Source organism: Lissotriton vulgaris, chromosome 5 (assembly GCF_964263255.1).
Source record: "Lissotriton vulgaris chromosome 5, aLisVul1.2, whole genome shotgun sequence".
In the NCBI taxonomy this organism is placed as follows: Eukaryota; Metazoa; Chordata; class Amphibia; order Caudata; family Salamandridae; genus Lissotriton; species Lissotriton vulgaris.
In genome coordinates, this window is record NC_141693.1 from 34,627,543 (window position 1) to 34,640,776 (window position 13,234).

Genomic DNA, 13,234 nt, shown 5'->3' on the forward strand with positions numbered 1-13,234 from the left:
CCTGCATGACGCACAAGGCTATTCACCTTAACTCACCCAGCTACCTCACTCAGAAGCTGAGAATTTCCGGCGGCTCCAGAACCAACAGAAGCACAAACAATCTTCTGCTGAAGCCTCGAAGATTCCGGAAGGAAAAAACTTAAACGCTCCTTCTCAAGAATGGCACCTAGGATCTGGAACTCACTCCCTCCTGAAACCAGGCTCATCTCCTCCACTCTTCTCTTTAAGAAAGAAGTTAAAGGGAGGAGCCAAGATGGCGACCGGAGCGGACGTGTAGGCTCCCGGCTCCACCGGCCCTTGCGCCCCGCAGCACTATCCTGCCTGGTATCCTGCTCTATTCTCCGCCTATTCGGCTGCGGACGGCGCGCTGATATCGCCCATGTTCCTCCGGAGTCACAGCTCGTCCGGAAGGCGGAGATAGCCTGTTGCCCGTCCCGACGCCCTGTCCCCGGCGTGAATCGCCGCCGGATGCCGGACCTCGACGGAGCAAAGACGACCAGCCTGCCCGCAGAACGTCCCCAGCCTGTGAGGAGCTGCCCCATTCCTGACCACCGACCACAGCGCGCCTGCTGCAGTGGAGTGTTATGTGCCGCTACCTCCTTGCGCTTGGTGAGTGGACCGCACTGTGCGGCCGGCTCCTCTGCTACGAGCTGGGTGAGGGCTGCCCAGACTACAGTACGGGACTCGCCCGGACTCGGTGGATTGCCCGTTCACCCTGCCTTCCTGTTCTGGCCGGCGGGGTCCCTCGCTGGCGACGTGGGATTATAGCTGGCGGTAATGGGAGACGAGGCAATTGGAGATTACTGTCTGACCCCCCCATGTTTTCGAGACCGGCTTTTGGGCGAAATGATGGTACCTGCTGACTCTCGGAGTGAAGAAGATCGCCCACCCTCGCTCCGTGCCTGCGACATCATGGCTGGGCCGGGGACTGACTTGACTACACCTGCTTGTGACCCGGGCACAGGGGGACCGCAGCCTACCCGGTCTTATTTTGATATCCTGTCTGCCCTCAGTGAATTGAGATCGGTGCTGTTTTATGACTCCCACAGGCTGTGTGAGAAACTCGATGGCGTAGCCCTCGACTCGGAGCAGACTCGGGGGAACTGTTCCCAGCAACAATTGTACACTTCCCTGTTGGTGCCTGGGATTGCAACAGTGTTACCAAGTGTTTCTAGTGTTGGTGAGACCTGGAACGACTGGACCGGCGCTTGCGGACGACGGCTTACTGACTCTGCCTGTGATACATTGTCTGCACATTCGGGGACTGTCTCTTTGTTTCCATCACCATCATCGGCTATGGGACGACCAGCTGAGCGATTTTTGGCCCCCTTGAAGACTCTCTCGTTAAAGCCTACGTTTTTTCCCCTGTTGTATTTGTGCTATTGGGGAAACTTTGCAACTTTTTTAGTTGGGATCAATGCATTGATGGGTATTCGGCGCCGTCCATTTTGTAACTGTGAGTCTCCCCCTTCTTCTTCGCTTCCATCTTGTCTCTTTGTTGTGGAGGGGGTTGGCATTCGACGAGGGGTGTGTCCTGAGAGATATCCGAGATCGGGCCAGGGTTAGGCGGTTTTCTTTGTTCTATTGCTTTCCCCCTTCTCCTACGGTTGTGACTTCTCATGGTGGGTGGATACACGTGGTCACCCGAGATCGGGCCAGGGCTAGGTGACTACTTTAGTGATATGGACGCGTTGACGGGCTGGGACTAGGATGGAACTGCTTTTTGTCTGATTTACTCGTATATTTGGAAATGTCTCTCCCCACCTGCAGTTCTGATTGCCACCACTGTTGTGCTGATGATAATTGTGGTTGGGGCTGTTTACGGGGCCGGTGGAGACCGGGAGTATGTTATATTTGGCTCCTCCCACCTCTTTTGAGAGTTGGAGAGTGGGATGGTCTTCTCCCGCTCTCCTTATTCTCTTTCCCACTTGGGGGTTCTCTTGGGGCGACAGGCATGCCTATTGGTGGGGGGGGCCGTGGCCTTCCGCTGGTATGCAGGGTGGGGGGATGGGATGTGTTTTATGTCTTCTCTCTGTCTCTATGGCCCTCTTTCTTTTTCTCCTCTTCTTCTGTTTCTTTTCTTCTACACTTCTTCGTTTTCTTTGGGGTCGGGGTTCAGTGTTATCAAGGGGTTTATTGCATCGTAACATTATGTGACATAGCGGTTGGCCCTCGCTCTTTGAAGACGGTGAAATTGCTTTCTGATACATGCCTTCCTCTATTGCGCCTCCTTCCGGGTGCTCCTTGAATGATGATGTCTATCCTGGTCTGTTCTTAGCTTCTACTCTCCTTGTAGTTTGATAAATTGTACTCCACAAAATTATAAAATTAAACCTTTTTCTATCCTCATGTTATGGTTTTACGCTTCATACGATACAATGTGTTCAGAGATGGCTTCAACGGCGTTCTGTCCTATTGGTTCTTTTATATCCTTCTCCTATATGTCATAGCGGCCGGCCCCGAGGGGTTGTAGGCAGACGCTGTGTACTGTGCTTACTATAAATAAAGGTTTTAAAAAAAAAAAAAAAAAAAAGAAAGAAGTTAAAGCTATCCTCATGGCCAAATACACTTGAACTGCTACTTTTGATCTTTTAAGACTCTGCGTCGATCTGTACTACTTGTTTGATCCCTTTGCACATGTGTTTTACTTGTATTATCGACCTACCTGATTGTTCATGCTCCCTCTTTTTGTACTACTTGCATTGATGACCTACCTTCCTAACTATGCTCCTTCGTGTATCCACCCTACCACTCACTCACCCCTTGCCTTTGTAAAGCGCTCTGTTATCTGCAAAGATCTTGTTCGCGCTATATAAAACTTTCAAAATAAAAATAAATAAGAGATTTAGCTTTTGGGCTTCATCAAACACCAATCCCCTCTTCAGGTGTCTGCATGGCAAGTGATCTTCCTAGTTTTAACTGAGATACGCAGTGCACACTGTGCTGTCTCATTCAGCCCCATCTGCACCGTTCATACTCCACCACGATGGTGAGGGAATTCTTGCGAGGTCTCTTTCGTACGGATCTACTCTGGCCTGGGATCTAAATTCAGCACTAGGTCAACTGATCAGGGCACCATAAAAAAGCATGCATAAAGCACCCCTTCAGATACTGTCGTGAATGAGTGCTTTTGTATCAGCCATAACTTCAGCAGTGAATGTCTGAGAGATTCAACCCTTCTCAGTGAAACCACCTACATAAAGTTTGAATGAAACACAGTGATGTTTTTCGACCTATCCCAAATTTCTCCTAAATGTTCCCACTACCTTCATTTCATCCCAACTAGAAAATCCATTTGCCAACTTTTGTCCACTTTAAACTGCTGCTGACTTTACATGCAGTAGACATCGACGTGCTTAAAGATCAACAGGAAACCTCCGGTGTCAGTGTGCTCTATAAATTTAGCCTAACATTAACATTAACATTAGATCACACAACAGACTTCTAAAAGACTGATCATGTTCTTGTTTCTTATAGAAATGCACAATAGCCGCGGCCCTTTGTCAAAACAGGGCACATCACGGCGGATCACGTCCTGCGTCTCATTTTGCCATGTCCGAGCCGGAGAACGTTTGCAACACTAGGTCACCGCACATTCAACAAGCGTGTGGTGGAAACTGTAGCAGTCTTTTCTAGAGTGCCCCGACTGCACATTTCCAGAGCAGCGACATGGTCTTCAACCCAGACCTTTGCCTGGCACTTCTGTCTAGATGTCCAGACATCAGCCAAAACCGTGGACAGGGGGTGCTATGCGACCGTTTTTAAAAACAAAATGTCTAATTAGTGACCGTGTTACAAAGAAGGGGCTCTATTTGTGATTGCAGTTCAGGTGTGTGAATCTATGAAAGGTCTGGTATTGTGGTAGAAAAGGTGACTTACCTGCAGCTACGGGTCTGCAGGATGGGCATTGTTCATCAATTTGAGTGCGCTTCCCCCTTCATGAAGCTATTGCAAGTCTGGAAATATGAGAGTTGTCGTCTGTAGGAGGGTTGAAACCCTGAGCGCCTCCACCTGATTGACTAGACCTTGAAGTGGTTGGAATATCTCTGGTCTATAAATGTTTATCCATGTATTTTGAACGTCAAATGCTGTATCGAAATACTGATATGTTAACATAGACTACGCACAGACATCTTCAAACTGTGGGGCGCGACCCCCAGGGGGGTCGTGGAGTTCTAGGAAGGGGGTCGCAGATTCCCCAGCTTTACTTGTCCCTGCAAAAAGATACCTGGTCTCGCTAATTGAGATCGTTATCAGGTGCTTGCCTGAATGAAAGGCAGGCGGATCACCCTTCTGTGCAGAGCGAGAATCGCTTGTAACTCCACTCATTCCAGTTTCAATGAGATCCTTGTGCTCCAGTAATCTGTCAGTATTTCTACACTTTGGGGCATCCATCTCTCTCCTGACATATCATAATAGCTGATAAAAATACCGCACAGTCAGCATAGCTAAAAGAAATGCATTACACCAACAATCCAAACAACGGCATCCAAGAAAGCTTCTCTTCTGCACGCAAACCATGTATTCAAAGGCGGCCCAAACATCCCTATAAATGTGTAAAACCGAGTGTAGTCAGAACTGTGTCCTCTAAGATCGAGGCAGCCTGACCTTGCTCTTGACATCTCATGTGTATATTAGGGCTGAGCAGGTCGCAGGTTCAGCCAGTACAGGAAAAACAGGTCTTTATGTGGCAAGATTCTACTGTGAGCTGTTACAACTCACTCTTTCATCCTTCCAAGGTCGATAATACAACAGAGTTTCAATTAGTTGATATGGGCAGATCTAAAGCTAGCACTAAAATTCGTTAGTAACTTTACGAGTCATTTTAGCTGAGAGCTGTAGGTCAACTAGAGATGAAGCTGTGGAACTGAAGGATGGATGGGTACACATTTAGGTGTGAGATTTTGGGGCAGAAGAGGGAGAGTTGTGTTCCATGATTTTAGTAAGGAGCAAGCAAGGCTTTAGTCAAAAAAACAAGTTTTCCAGTGAAAGTGGTTTATCTCTTTCCTGCGTAGGACTTATCGGCCTGGAAATCCATCTTTCTATTTTAGAATTTTAAACGTTTGCGTTTCCCAGGACAGTATTTGCGTTTCTCATTTGTGCGAGTGCATGGCCACTTCAATCGTAACCATCACAGTAATTGTAATTTTGCCACAATTTAAGGTTGACTACGGTGGTTCCATTCTTTTGTTTGCCATTGTTCTATTTATTCTGTTGATGCGCTGGTTTGTGTGAGATAAATTAGCAGTTTGTAAGTAGTTGTTAGAAGGGTAACATTTACTCAAATTGTAATATTAATCCTGTTCAATAGGGTTATTAGACTTTTTCCAAAGGTGGCTGCCAATCTTTTTTGGACGTTCTATTGTGTTTGTTTTTGGGCGTCCCATTTTTAAATGAGAACTGTGAATCCTGCGCGTCCTTACAGGATGCCATGTAATATTTAGGATAATTAAACAACAAGGGGTGGTGATGGACAGAGTTTCTGAATTAAGCAGAATACTCTAACCCAGTCAAGAGATCAGGGCTAGATCCAACACCGTTTTTTAGCTCACTGCACCATCCCAGCTCAGAACCTGGCTATATGCAAATTAGTCTGTTCCTGTCCCAGTGCATGATGGGAACAGGGCAAACCAAACTACAAAGCCAATTCTTTCACTGGGAAGGAAACAAGCTTCCGGGGACCGGTTTCTGGCATTACAGCCGTCTTCGGCCCGGCTTGCTTGAATCCTGATGGTGCAATGAGCAAGGGACTCACATCGGAGTATACCCTTCCACGCTTATGGTGGACAAAATAATTAAACAACAAGGGGTGGTGATGGACAGAGTTTCTGAATTAAGCAGAATACTCTCACCCAGTCAAGAGATCAGGGCTAGATCCAACACCGTTTTTTAGCTCACTGCACCATCCCAGCTCAGAACCTGGCTATATGCAAATTAGTCTGTTCATGTCCCAGTGCATGATGGGAACAGGGCAAACCAAACTACAAAGCCAATTCTTTCACTGGGAAGGAAACAAGCTTCCGGGGACCGGTCTCTGGCATTACAGCCATCTTCGGCCCGGCTTGCTTGAATCCTGATGGTGCAAAGAGCAAGGGACTCACATCTGAGTATACTCTTCCACGCTTATGGTGGACAAAATAATTAAACAACAAGGGGTGGTGATGGACAGAGTTTCTGAATTAAGCAGAATACTCACCCAGTCAAGAGATCAGGGCTAGATCCAACACCGTTTTTTAGCTCACTGCACCATCCCAGCTCAGAACCTGGCTATATGCAAATTTGTCTGTTCCTGTCCCAGTGCATGATGGGAACAGGGCAAACCAAACTAGTCTGTCCTGTTCCCATGATGCACTGGGCCAGGGACAGACTGATTTGCATATAGCCAGGTTCTGAGCTGGGATGGTGCAGTGAGATAAATAACGGTGATGGATCAAGCCCTGATCTTTGGACTGGGTAAGAGTGGTCTGCTTAATTCAGACACTCTGTTCATCACCACCCCCTTTTCTGAATCGTTTTTGGCCACTATAGGTGTGGCAGGGTATACTCAGACATGAGTCCCTTTCTCACTGCACCATCAGGATTCAAGCAAGCCGGGCCGAAGACGGCTGAAATGCCAGAATCCGGTCCCCGGTAGCTTGTCTCCTTTCTGGTGAAGAATTGGCTTGGTAGTTTAGTCTGCCCTGTTCCCATGATGCACTGGGCCAGGGACAGACTGATTTGCATATAGCCAGGTTCTGAGCTGGGATGGTGCAGTGAGATAAATAATGGTGATGGATCAAGCCCTGATCTTTGGACTGGGTAAGAGTGGTCTGCTTAATTCAGACACTCTGTTCATCGACACCCCCTTTTCTGAATCGTTTTTGGCCACTATAGGTGTGGCAGGGTATACTCAGACATGAGTCCCTTTCTCACTGCACCATCAGGATTCAAGCAAGCCGGGCCGAAGACGGCTGAAATGCCAGAAACCGGTCCCCGGTAGCTTGTCTCCTTTCTGGTGAAGAATTGGCTTGGTAGTTTAGTCTGCCCTGTTCCCATGATGCACTGGGCCAGGGACAGACTGATTTGCATATAGCCAGGTTCTGAGCTGGGATGGTGCAGTGAGATAAATAACGGTGATGGATCAAGCCCTGATCTTTGGACTGGGTAAGAGTGGTCTGCTTATTTCAGACACTCTGTTCATCACCACCCCCTTTTCTGAATCATGTAATATTTAGGGGCATGATGCTTATTTGCCGCAAATTTTCACTTGTTGGAGGAGTTTGTAGAGGCAAAATATGACCAGTTAAGGATGGCACATTTGCAAGATTAGTTACATGGGTAAAAGTTATTAGGAGCATTCCTGTGTCTTTCACCAAAATAAAACTAATGTATTTCAAGCTCTCCAGGTACTGTGTTGTGCTGAGCTTGTTTTTAAGTTCTGCTATACACATAATTCCATAAATACAAGCCTTTCTACACCCTTCCCTCATGTATCCCTCCTAGACTCATGCAATACCTCCTCTTTCTCCCTGATCCACCTCTAGACTCTTGCCCCTCCATCTCTTCTTTACTTTGCCAAACCTCCTAATGTTCTGATCTCCAAATACGCACTTTTTAGACCCTTCCCTCTTCTATTCCTCCACTATCCTTTCCAATCCAACTAACAGACTCACGCGTCCACAGCTCAAATTCATTTAGTATTTCCCGATACTAATTCACCACTAATCATTTTTGGGTTCCGGATAGCGTGTACTCACCGAAATGCGCCTTGATGCCTTGTCAGGGTAGCAAGCACTATATCAATGCAATTACAAGTCAAGGGCCCTTCCCTTCCAGTGAAACACACAAGGTGCATATGGCTGGGTTCAAACTGGAATGGCCTGGTGAGCACAAAACAATGGATTTAGATCCAGATCTCTGTACTGGGGTGAATGTGCGACATTGTTCTACATTCTGTCCATCACCTGTTGTTTTTGCATTGGTGACCCCGAGTGTGCTGGGTATACTCAGACGTGAGTCCCAGGCTCTCCACACCACTGGAGTCCAGCTATACTGGCTGATGAGGGCTGAAAGCCAGAAACCGGTCCTTGGATGCTTGTTTCCAGTCCAGGGAGGACCTAGCTTGTCAGTTCGGGCTGGACTGTTCCCATGAGGCACAGGGTCAAGGCTGAATTGCATATGGCTGTGTTCAAACTGGAATTGCATGGTGAGCAAACAATCTATAGATTTAGGCCCAGATCTCTGTACTGGGGTGAATGTATGACATTGTTCTGCATTCTGTCCATCAACTGTTGTTTTTGCTCTTTCCTTCCAGTGACAGTACCACCTACCCCCTACTGCCACGGTCAACAGACCATGCCCTTTTCCAGGCTGCCATCCAAGGAGTCTCTAGACATGCTCAGAGGAGTCTGTAGACATGTTCTGCATGCACCAGACATTGATAGGGCCTTAATTCCCAAGTCAAAGGTCCCTTCCATCTGTCCCACTTCCACCTTCAATTACTCACCTGATGCCAGGCTGCCCTCTGAGGGGCATTTAAATGTGCTCTGCATGTTCCAGTCGTCCATTGGCCAGCCCTTCATTTCCAAGTCAAGGGTCCCTTCCATCTGCACCACTTACACCCCCAGTCACGCAGGTCCGAAGCCAGGCTTCCCTCCGAGGAGTCTGCAGACGTGCTCTACATGACCAAGCGGCCACAGGACACCTCTTTCCCTTTGGGGCTTGGAACCGCTAGCCCCAAGTCAGCACAGTGCCACAGAAAACAGGAGGACTAGCAACCCTGGGCTATTGTGCTTGGCTTAACCTATGATCCAGAATGTTACCACAAAGGAGAATAAGGTAAACAAACACTCTCACACACTTTAAACATGTCTATTTCAAATTGGAATGCTCTGCTAAAACAGTTTCAATGATTTAAGGCTGGAAAGGAATGATTACAAGTAAAATAAAGTGCCGCAATAATGCCCCAAAATTTCAATTTTTGTGCCACTAAAATTAAATTTTTGTGGCGCAAAATTTTCAAATCTATGCCGCAATATCCTGGGGGGGTCTGATCAAGGAGATGTTCCATGGGCTTTGCCTGGGGTTCCCACGCAGAGCCTCTGGATATTGATGCTGCCCCTTATTTACAAATTCACATAAACCTGGGGCAGCTCCAAAAACTGCTGCCTCTCCAGCAGAAGCGGAACGAGGAGAAATGTTTTTGTTTCTCCTCGTTTTTCATCTTTGCATGTGTGCTGCATTCTGCTCACATAGAAATAGGAAAACGCCCCTCAGGATTGTTTTGGTGAAGGAAGGTGCCTCTTCCCGTACAAAAACCATCTTGCTACGTTGGTGCTAGGCTAGACTCGATTTCTCGAAAATTTTGTCAGAGAGGGTCCTTAAATCTAAAAATGTTTGACAAGGGGGTCTCGACATCAAAAAGTTTGAAGACCACTGGACTACAGAGTGTTCCCTGTCTGACGTTGGGGAATAATTCAAGCATGCGAATCTACAAAATAGATTCATGTTGAAAAACTGTAGGTACAGGTAAGTATTTTTTGTCTTCCTTGATCAGAATTTCTTCATTAAATTAAATGAGCTCTGGAACATGTTCATACTGATCGGTGCTGTTGTTTGGTGTTGAGATTCATGTATCAAGATACCGCGCACTCGATTGTTTCGACTCTGATCCCTTTGTACTTGCCGGGATGTTCTCCAACAAGCAGTTGTCACATCCTAGCAGCCCCCGTCAGTGACTTAGTTGCAGCTCCCCCTTCTATCCAATCCTTTGGCACAGGATGCCTTTTCCTCCTCCTTACAATTAGTACATTTTGCTCACCCCGAACCGCCCCCCACCCGCCCCCTCCGCCGTGCCTTCAAAAGTGTCTGCTCATTTCCCCTCTGTCCATTGGGTACAGCCCGCTTTTTCACTGTCTGTGCCTGCAGTACAGCTTGCTTTTTCACGGTCTGTGCCTGCAGTGCAGCTTGCTTTTTCACGGTCTGTGCCTGCAGTACAGCTTGCTTTTTTACTGGCTGTGCCTGCAGTACAGCTTGCTTTTTCACGATCTGTGCCTGCAGTACAGCTTGCTTTTTCACGGTCTGTGCCTGCAGTACAGCTTGCTTTTTCACTGTCTGTGCCTGCAGTACAGCTTGCTTTTTCACTGTCTGTGCCTGCAGTACAGCCCGCTTTTTCACTGGCTGTGCCTGCAGTACAGCTTGCTTTTTCACTGTCTGTGCCTGCAGTACAGCCTGCTTGTTCGTTGTCTGTGCCTGCAGTACAGCTTGCTTTTTCACTGGCTGTGCCTGCAGTACAGCTTGCTTTTTCACTGTCTGTGCCTGCAGTACAGCCTGCTTGTTAGTTGTCTGTGCCTGCAGTACAGCCTGCGTGTTCGTTGTCTGTGCCTGTAGTACAGCCTGCTTGTTCACTCTGTGCCTGCAGTACAGCCTGCTTGTTCACTCTGTGCCTGTAGTACAGCTTGCTTGTTCACTCTCTGTGCTTGTAGTACAGCCTGCTTCTTTGTTGTCTGTGCCTGTAGTACAGCCTGGTTGTTCGCGGTCCGTGCCTGCAGTACAGCCTGCTCTTTTGCCTTCCATGCCTTTTGCTGTGGACGCTCACTAATGGCTCCTGCTTTTCACCCATGTGTGCTTCGTACAGCATGCTTGTTTCTCTTCATGACTTCTGTCTGCTTCCCACACCTGCCTCTGTGCCTTTGGTACAGTGTGCTTGCCCATTCCCCCTCCAGTCGCCTCCTTGTATGCTTGCTTCACATCTGTCTGTGCCTTGTATGCATCCTGCTCTTTTGCTTCCTTAGTTTACCGCCTTCTCCTCACTTTAACCCCCCCCCCCCCCTTTTTCCTCTGTTTTCTGTGCAACCGTTTTGTCCCCAAATGCTTCACGGAGAGTCTGCTAGACTCCTCTCACTCTAGGCCTTTGGGACAGTCTCATCCCGCCTCGTACCTTGCATAGCGCCTACTAGCCTAACCCTGTGTGCCTTCGGACAGCCTTCGCCCTCTTACATCAGTCACAGCTTGGAGTCTGCACGTATCCCTCTCTCTGCCATTCTACATAGTTTGCTTTTATGTCCCCAACCCATACCAGAGGTACAGACCCCACCCTCACACCCTCATTCTATATTGACTACAGCATGCTTGTATCACCCCCCCCCCCCCCTTTCTCCTCCTGCCTAGAGTACATCATGTTTGAATAAGCCTCGCACACATGCCCCAGGTTATAGCTGCCCTCCCCCAATCCTCTGCCTGGTGCTTTGGGGACAGCGTGTTTGTATATCCCTCACACACACATGCCCAGGTTGCACCCACTCCTTCCCGTCAGACTTAGGGTTGTATTGGTGGAGAACTAGGATAACAGGCAAGTAACGATTCCTTCTCCATGTCCTGCTCATCCTATTTTGTTTCTCTTTCAGTCTGTATTGTGGGACCCAATGGTGTGGGGAAGAGTACCTTACTGCTCCTGTTAACGGGCAAGCTGAACCCGGTGAGTCCTCGTGGCAGACCCAAGACTGCTCTTGTATCCTCCCGGTGTACATAGCAAGACAGACATGGATGTAGTTCAGACTAAGGCATGCACCAATGCTGTTCAGTCACGCACACGTACAAAAACATGCAAGAATGCAGTTCTCTCATTCACGCACATGAAGGCTTACACATGTACAAAAAAACTGCATCCATGTTCTGCATGCATTTCAAGGCATGCCGCAATGCAGTTCAGTATTGCCGACCTACAAAGACATGTATCTGTTATTCACATGCATGCATAAATTCCAAGGCATGTACTTATGTTGTTCACAATCATGTGCCTGTACACAATGATGTGCGTGTACTAAAACATACTAACTTTTGCATACTCCTAGATTTCACTGCGGACTGCAGGGAGCAAATCTTGCAGACTGCCATGCAAACACTGTGTATTCCTTTGTGATTACACTAAGCCAAGGCCTGCCTGCTGTGTATATTTGGGTACACACCGTTCCAATAGGTACGCAGAACACAAGGTCCTGACATATAATATACAGGGTCTTTGCGCTCAGTATGCAGACAGATGTCTAAAGTCAGGTGTTCGCGCTCAGTATGCAGACAGATGTGTCCAAAGCTAGGTGTTTGCGCTCAGTATGCAGACAGATGTGTCCAAAGACCGGTCTTTGCGCTCGGTATGCAGACAGATGTGTCCAAAGCCAGGTGTTCACGCTCAGTATGCAGACAGATGTGTCCAAAGCCAGGTGTTTGTGCTCAGTATGCAGACAGATGTGTCCACAGCCAGGTGTTTGTGCTCAGTATGCAGACAGATGTGTCCAAAGCCAGGTGTTTGTGCTCAGTATGCAGACAGATGTGTCCAAAGACTGGTCTTTGCGCTCGGTATGCAGACAGATGTGTCCAAAGCTAGGTGTTTGCGCTCAGTATGCAGACAGATGTGTCCAAAGACTGGTCTTTGCGCTCGGTATGCAGACAGATGTGTCCAAAGACTGGTCTTTGCGCTCAGTATGCAGACAGATGTGTCCAAAGCTAGGTGTTTGCGCTCAGTATGCAGACAGATGTGTCCAAAGACTGGTCTTTGCGCTCGGTATGCAGACAGATGTGTCCAAAGCCAGGTCTTTGCGCTCAGTATGCAGATGTGTCCAAAGCCAGGTATTTGCGCTCAGTATGCAGACAGATGTGTCCAAAGCCAGGTCTTCACGCTCAGTATGCAGACAGATGTGTCCAAAGCCAGGTGTTTGTGCTTAGTATGCAGACAGATGTGTCCACAGCCAGGTGTTTGCGCTCAGTATGCAGACAGATGTGTCCAAAGCCAGGTCTTTGCGCTCAGTATGCAGACAGATGTGTCCAACGCCAGGTCTTTGCGCCCAGTATGCAGACAGATGTGTCCAAAGCCAGGTGTTCGCGCTCCGTATGCACTGTGCACACACCAAGCCACGTGCACACAAAGCAAAGCATTTTAAACAATGTTTGCACTCCAGATTGCACAAAACCAGGCTTGTGGTACCTTATCAATGCAACTTGTGCCTTTCGCATGGGGTGCTCTTGTTAGACACCATACGCCGCCGATACACCGAGCGCGCCGAGTACTAACACGCAGGAAGCTTTACTAACACATTCAGTAATACTAACTTGGGATTGTTCATGCAAGCGATGGAGGCAGCCTGTCCTTATAACACAGATGTTTTCCACTTTCTTTCTAGACAAAAGGAGAAATGAGGAAGAACCACAGACTGGTAAGTTTCTCTATATTCTCGGTTTATACCTCTGCCCCTCCTCCTAA

General features: G+C 48.0%; 1 protein-coding gene across 2 annotated transcripts in view; it reads left to right on the top strand.

Moving 5' to 3' along the window:
* Nucleotides 1–13,234, top strand: part of ABCF1 (ATP binding cassette subfamily F member 1) — a 370,902-nt gene that overhangs the window by 332,703 nt on the left and 24,965 nt on the right. For both annotated transcript variants that reach the window (XM_086920711.1, XM_086920713.1), the window contains 2 exons: nucleotides 11,385–11,455; nucleotides 13,155–13,187. In XM_086920711.1, the coding sequence (XP_086776837.1) occupies nucleotides 11,385–11,455; nucleotides 13,155–13,187 (104 nt within the window). The remainder of the gene's footprint in view (nucleotides 1–11,384; nucleotides 11,456–13,154; nucleotides 13,188–13,234) is intronic.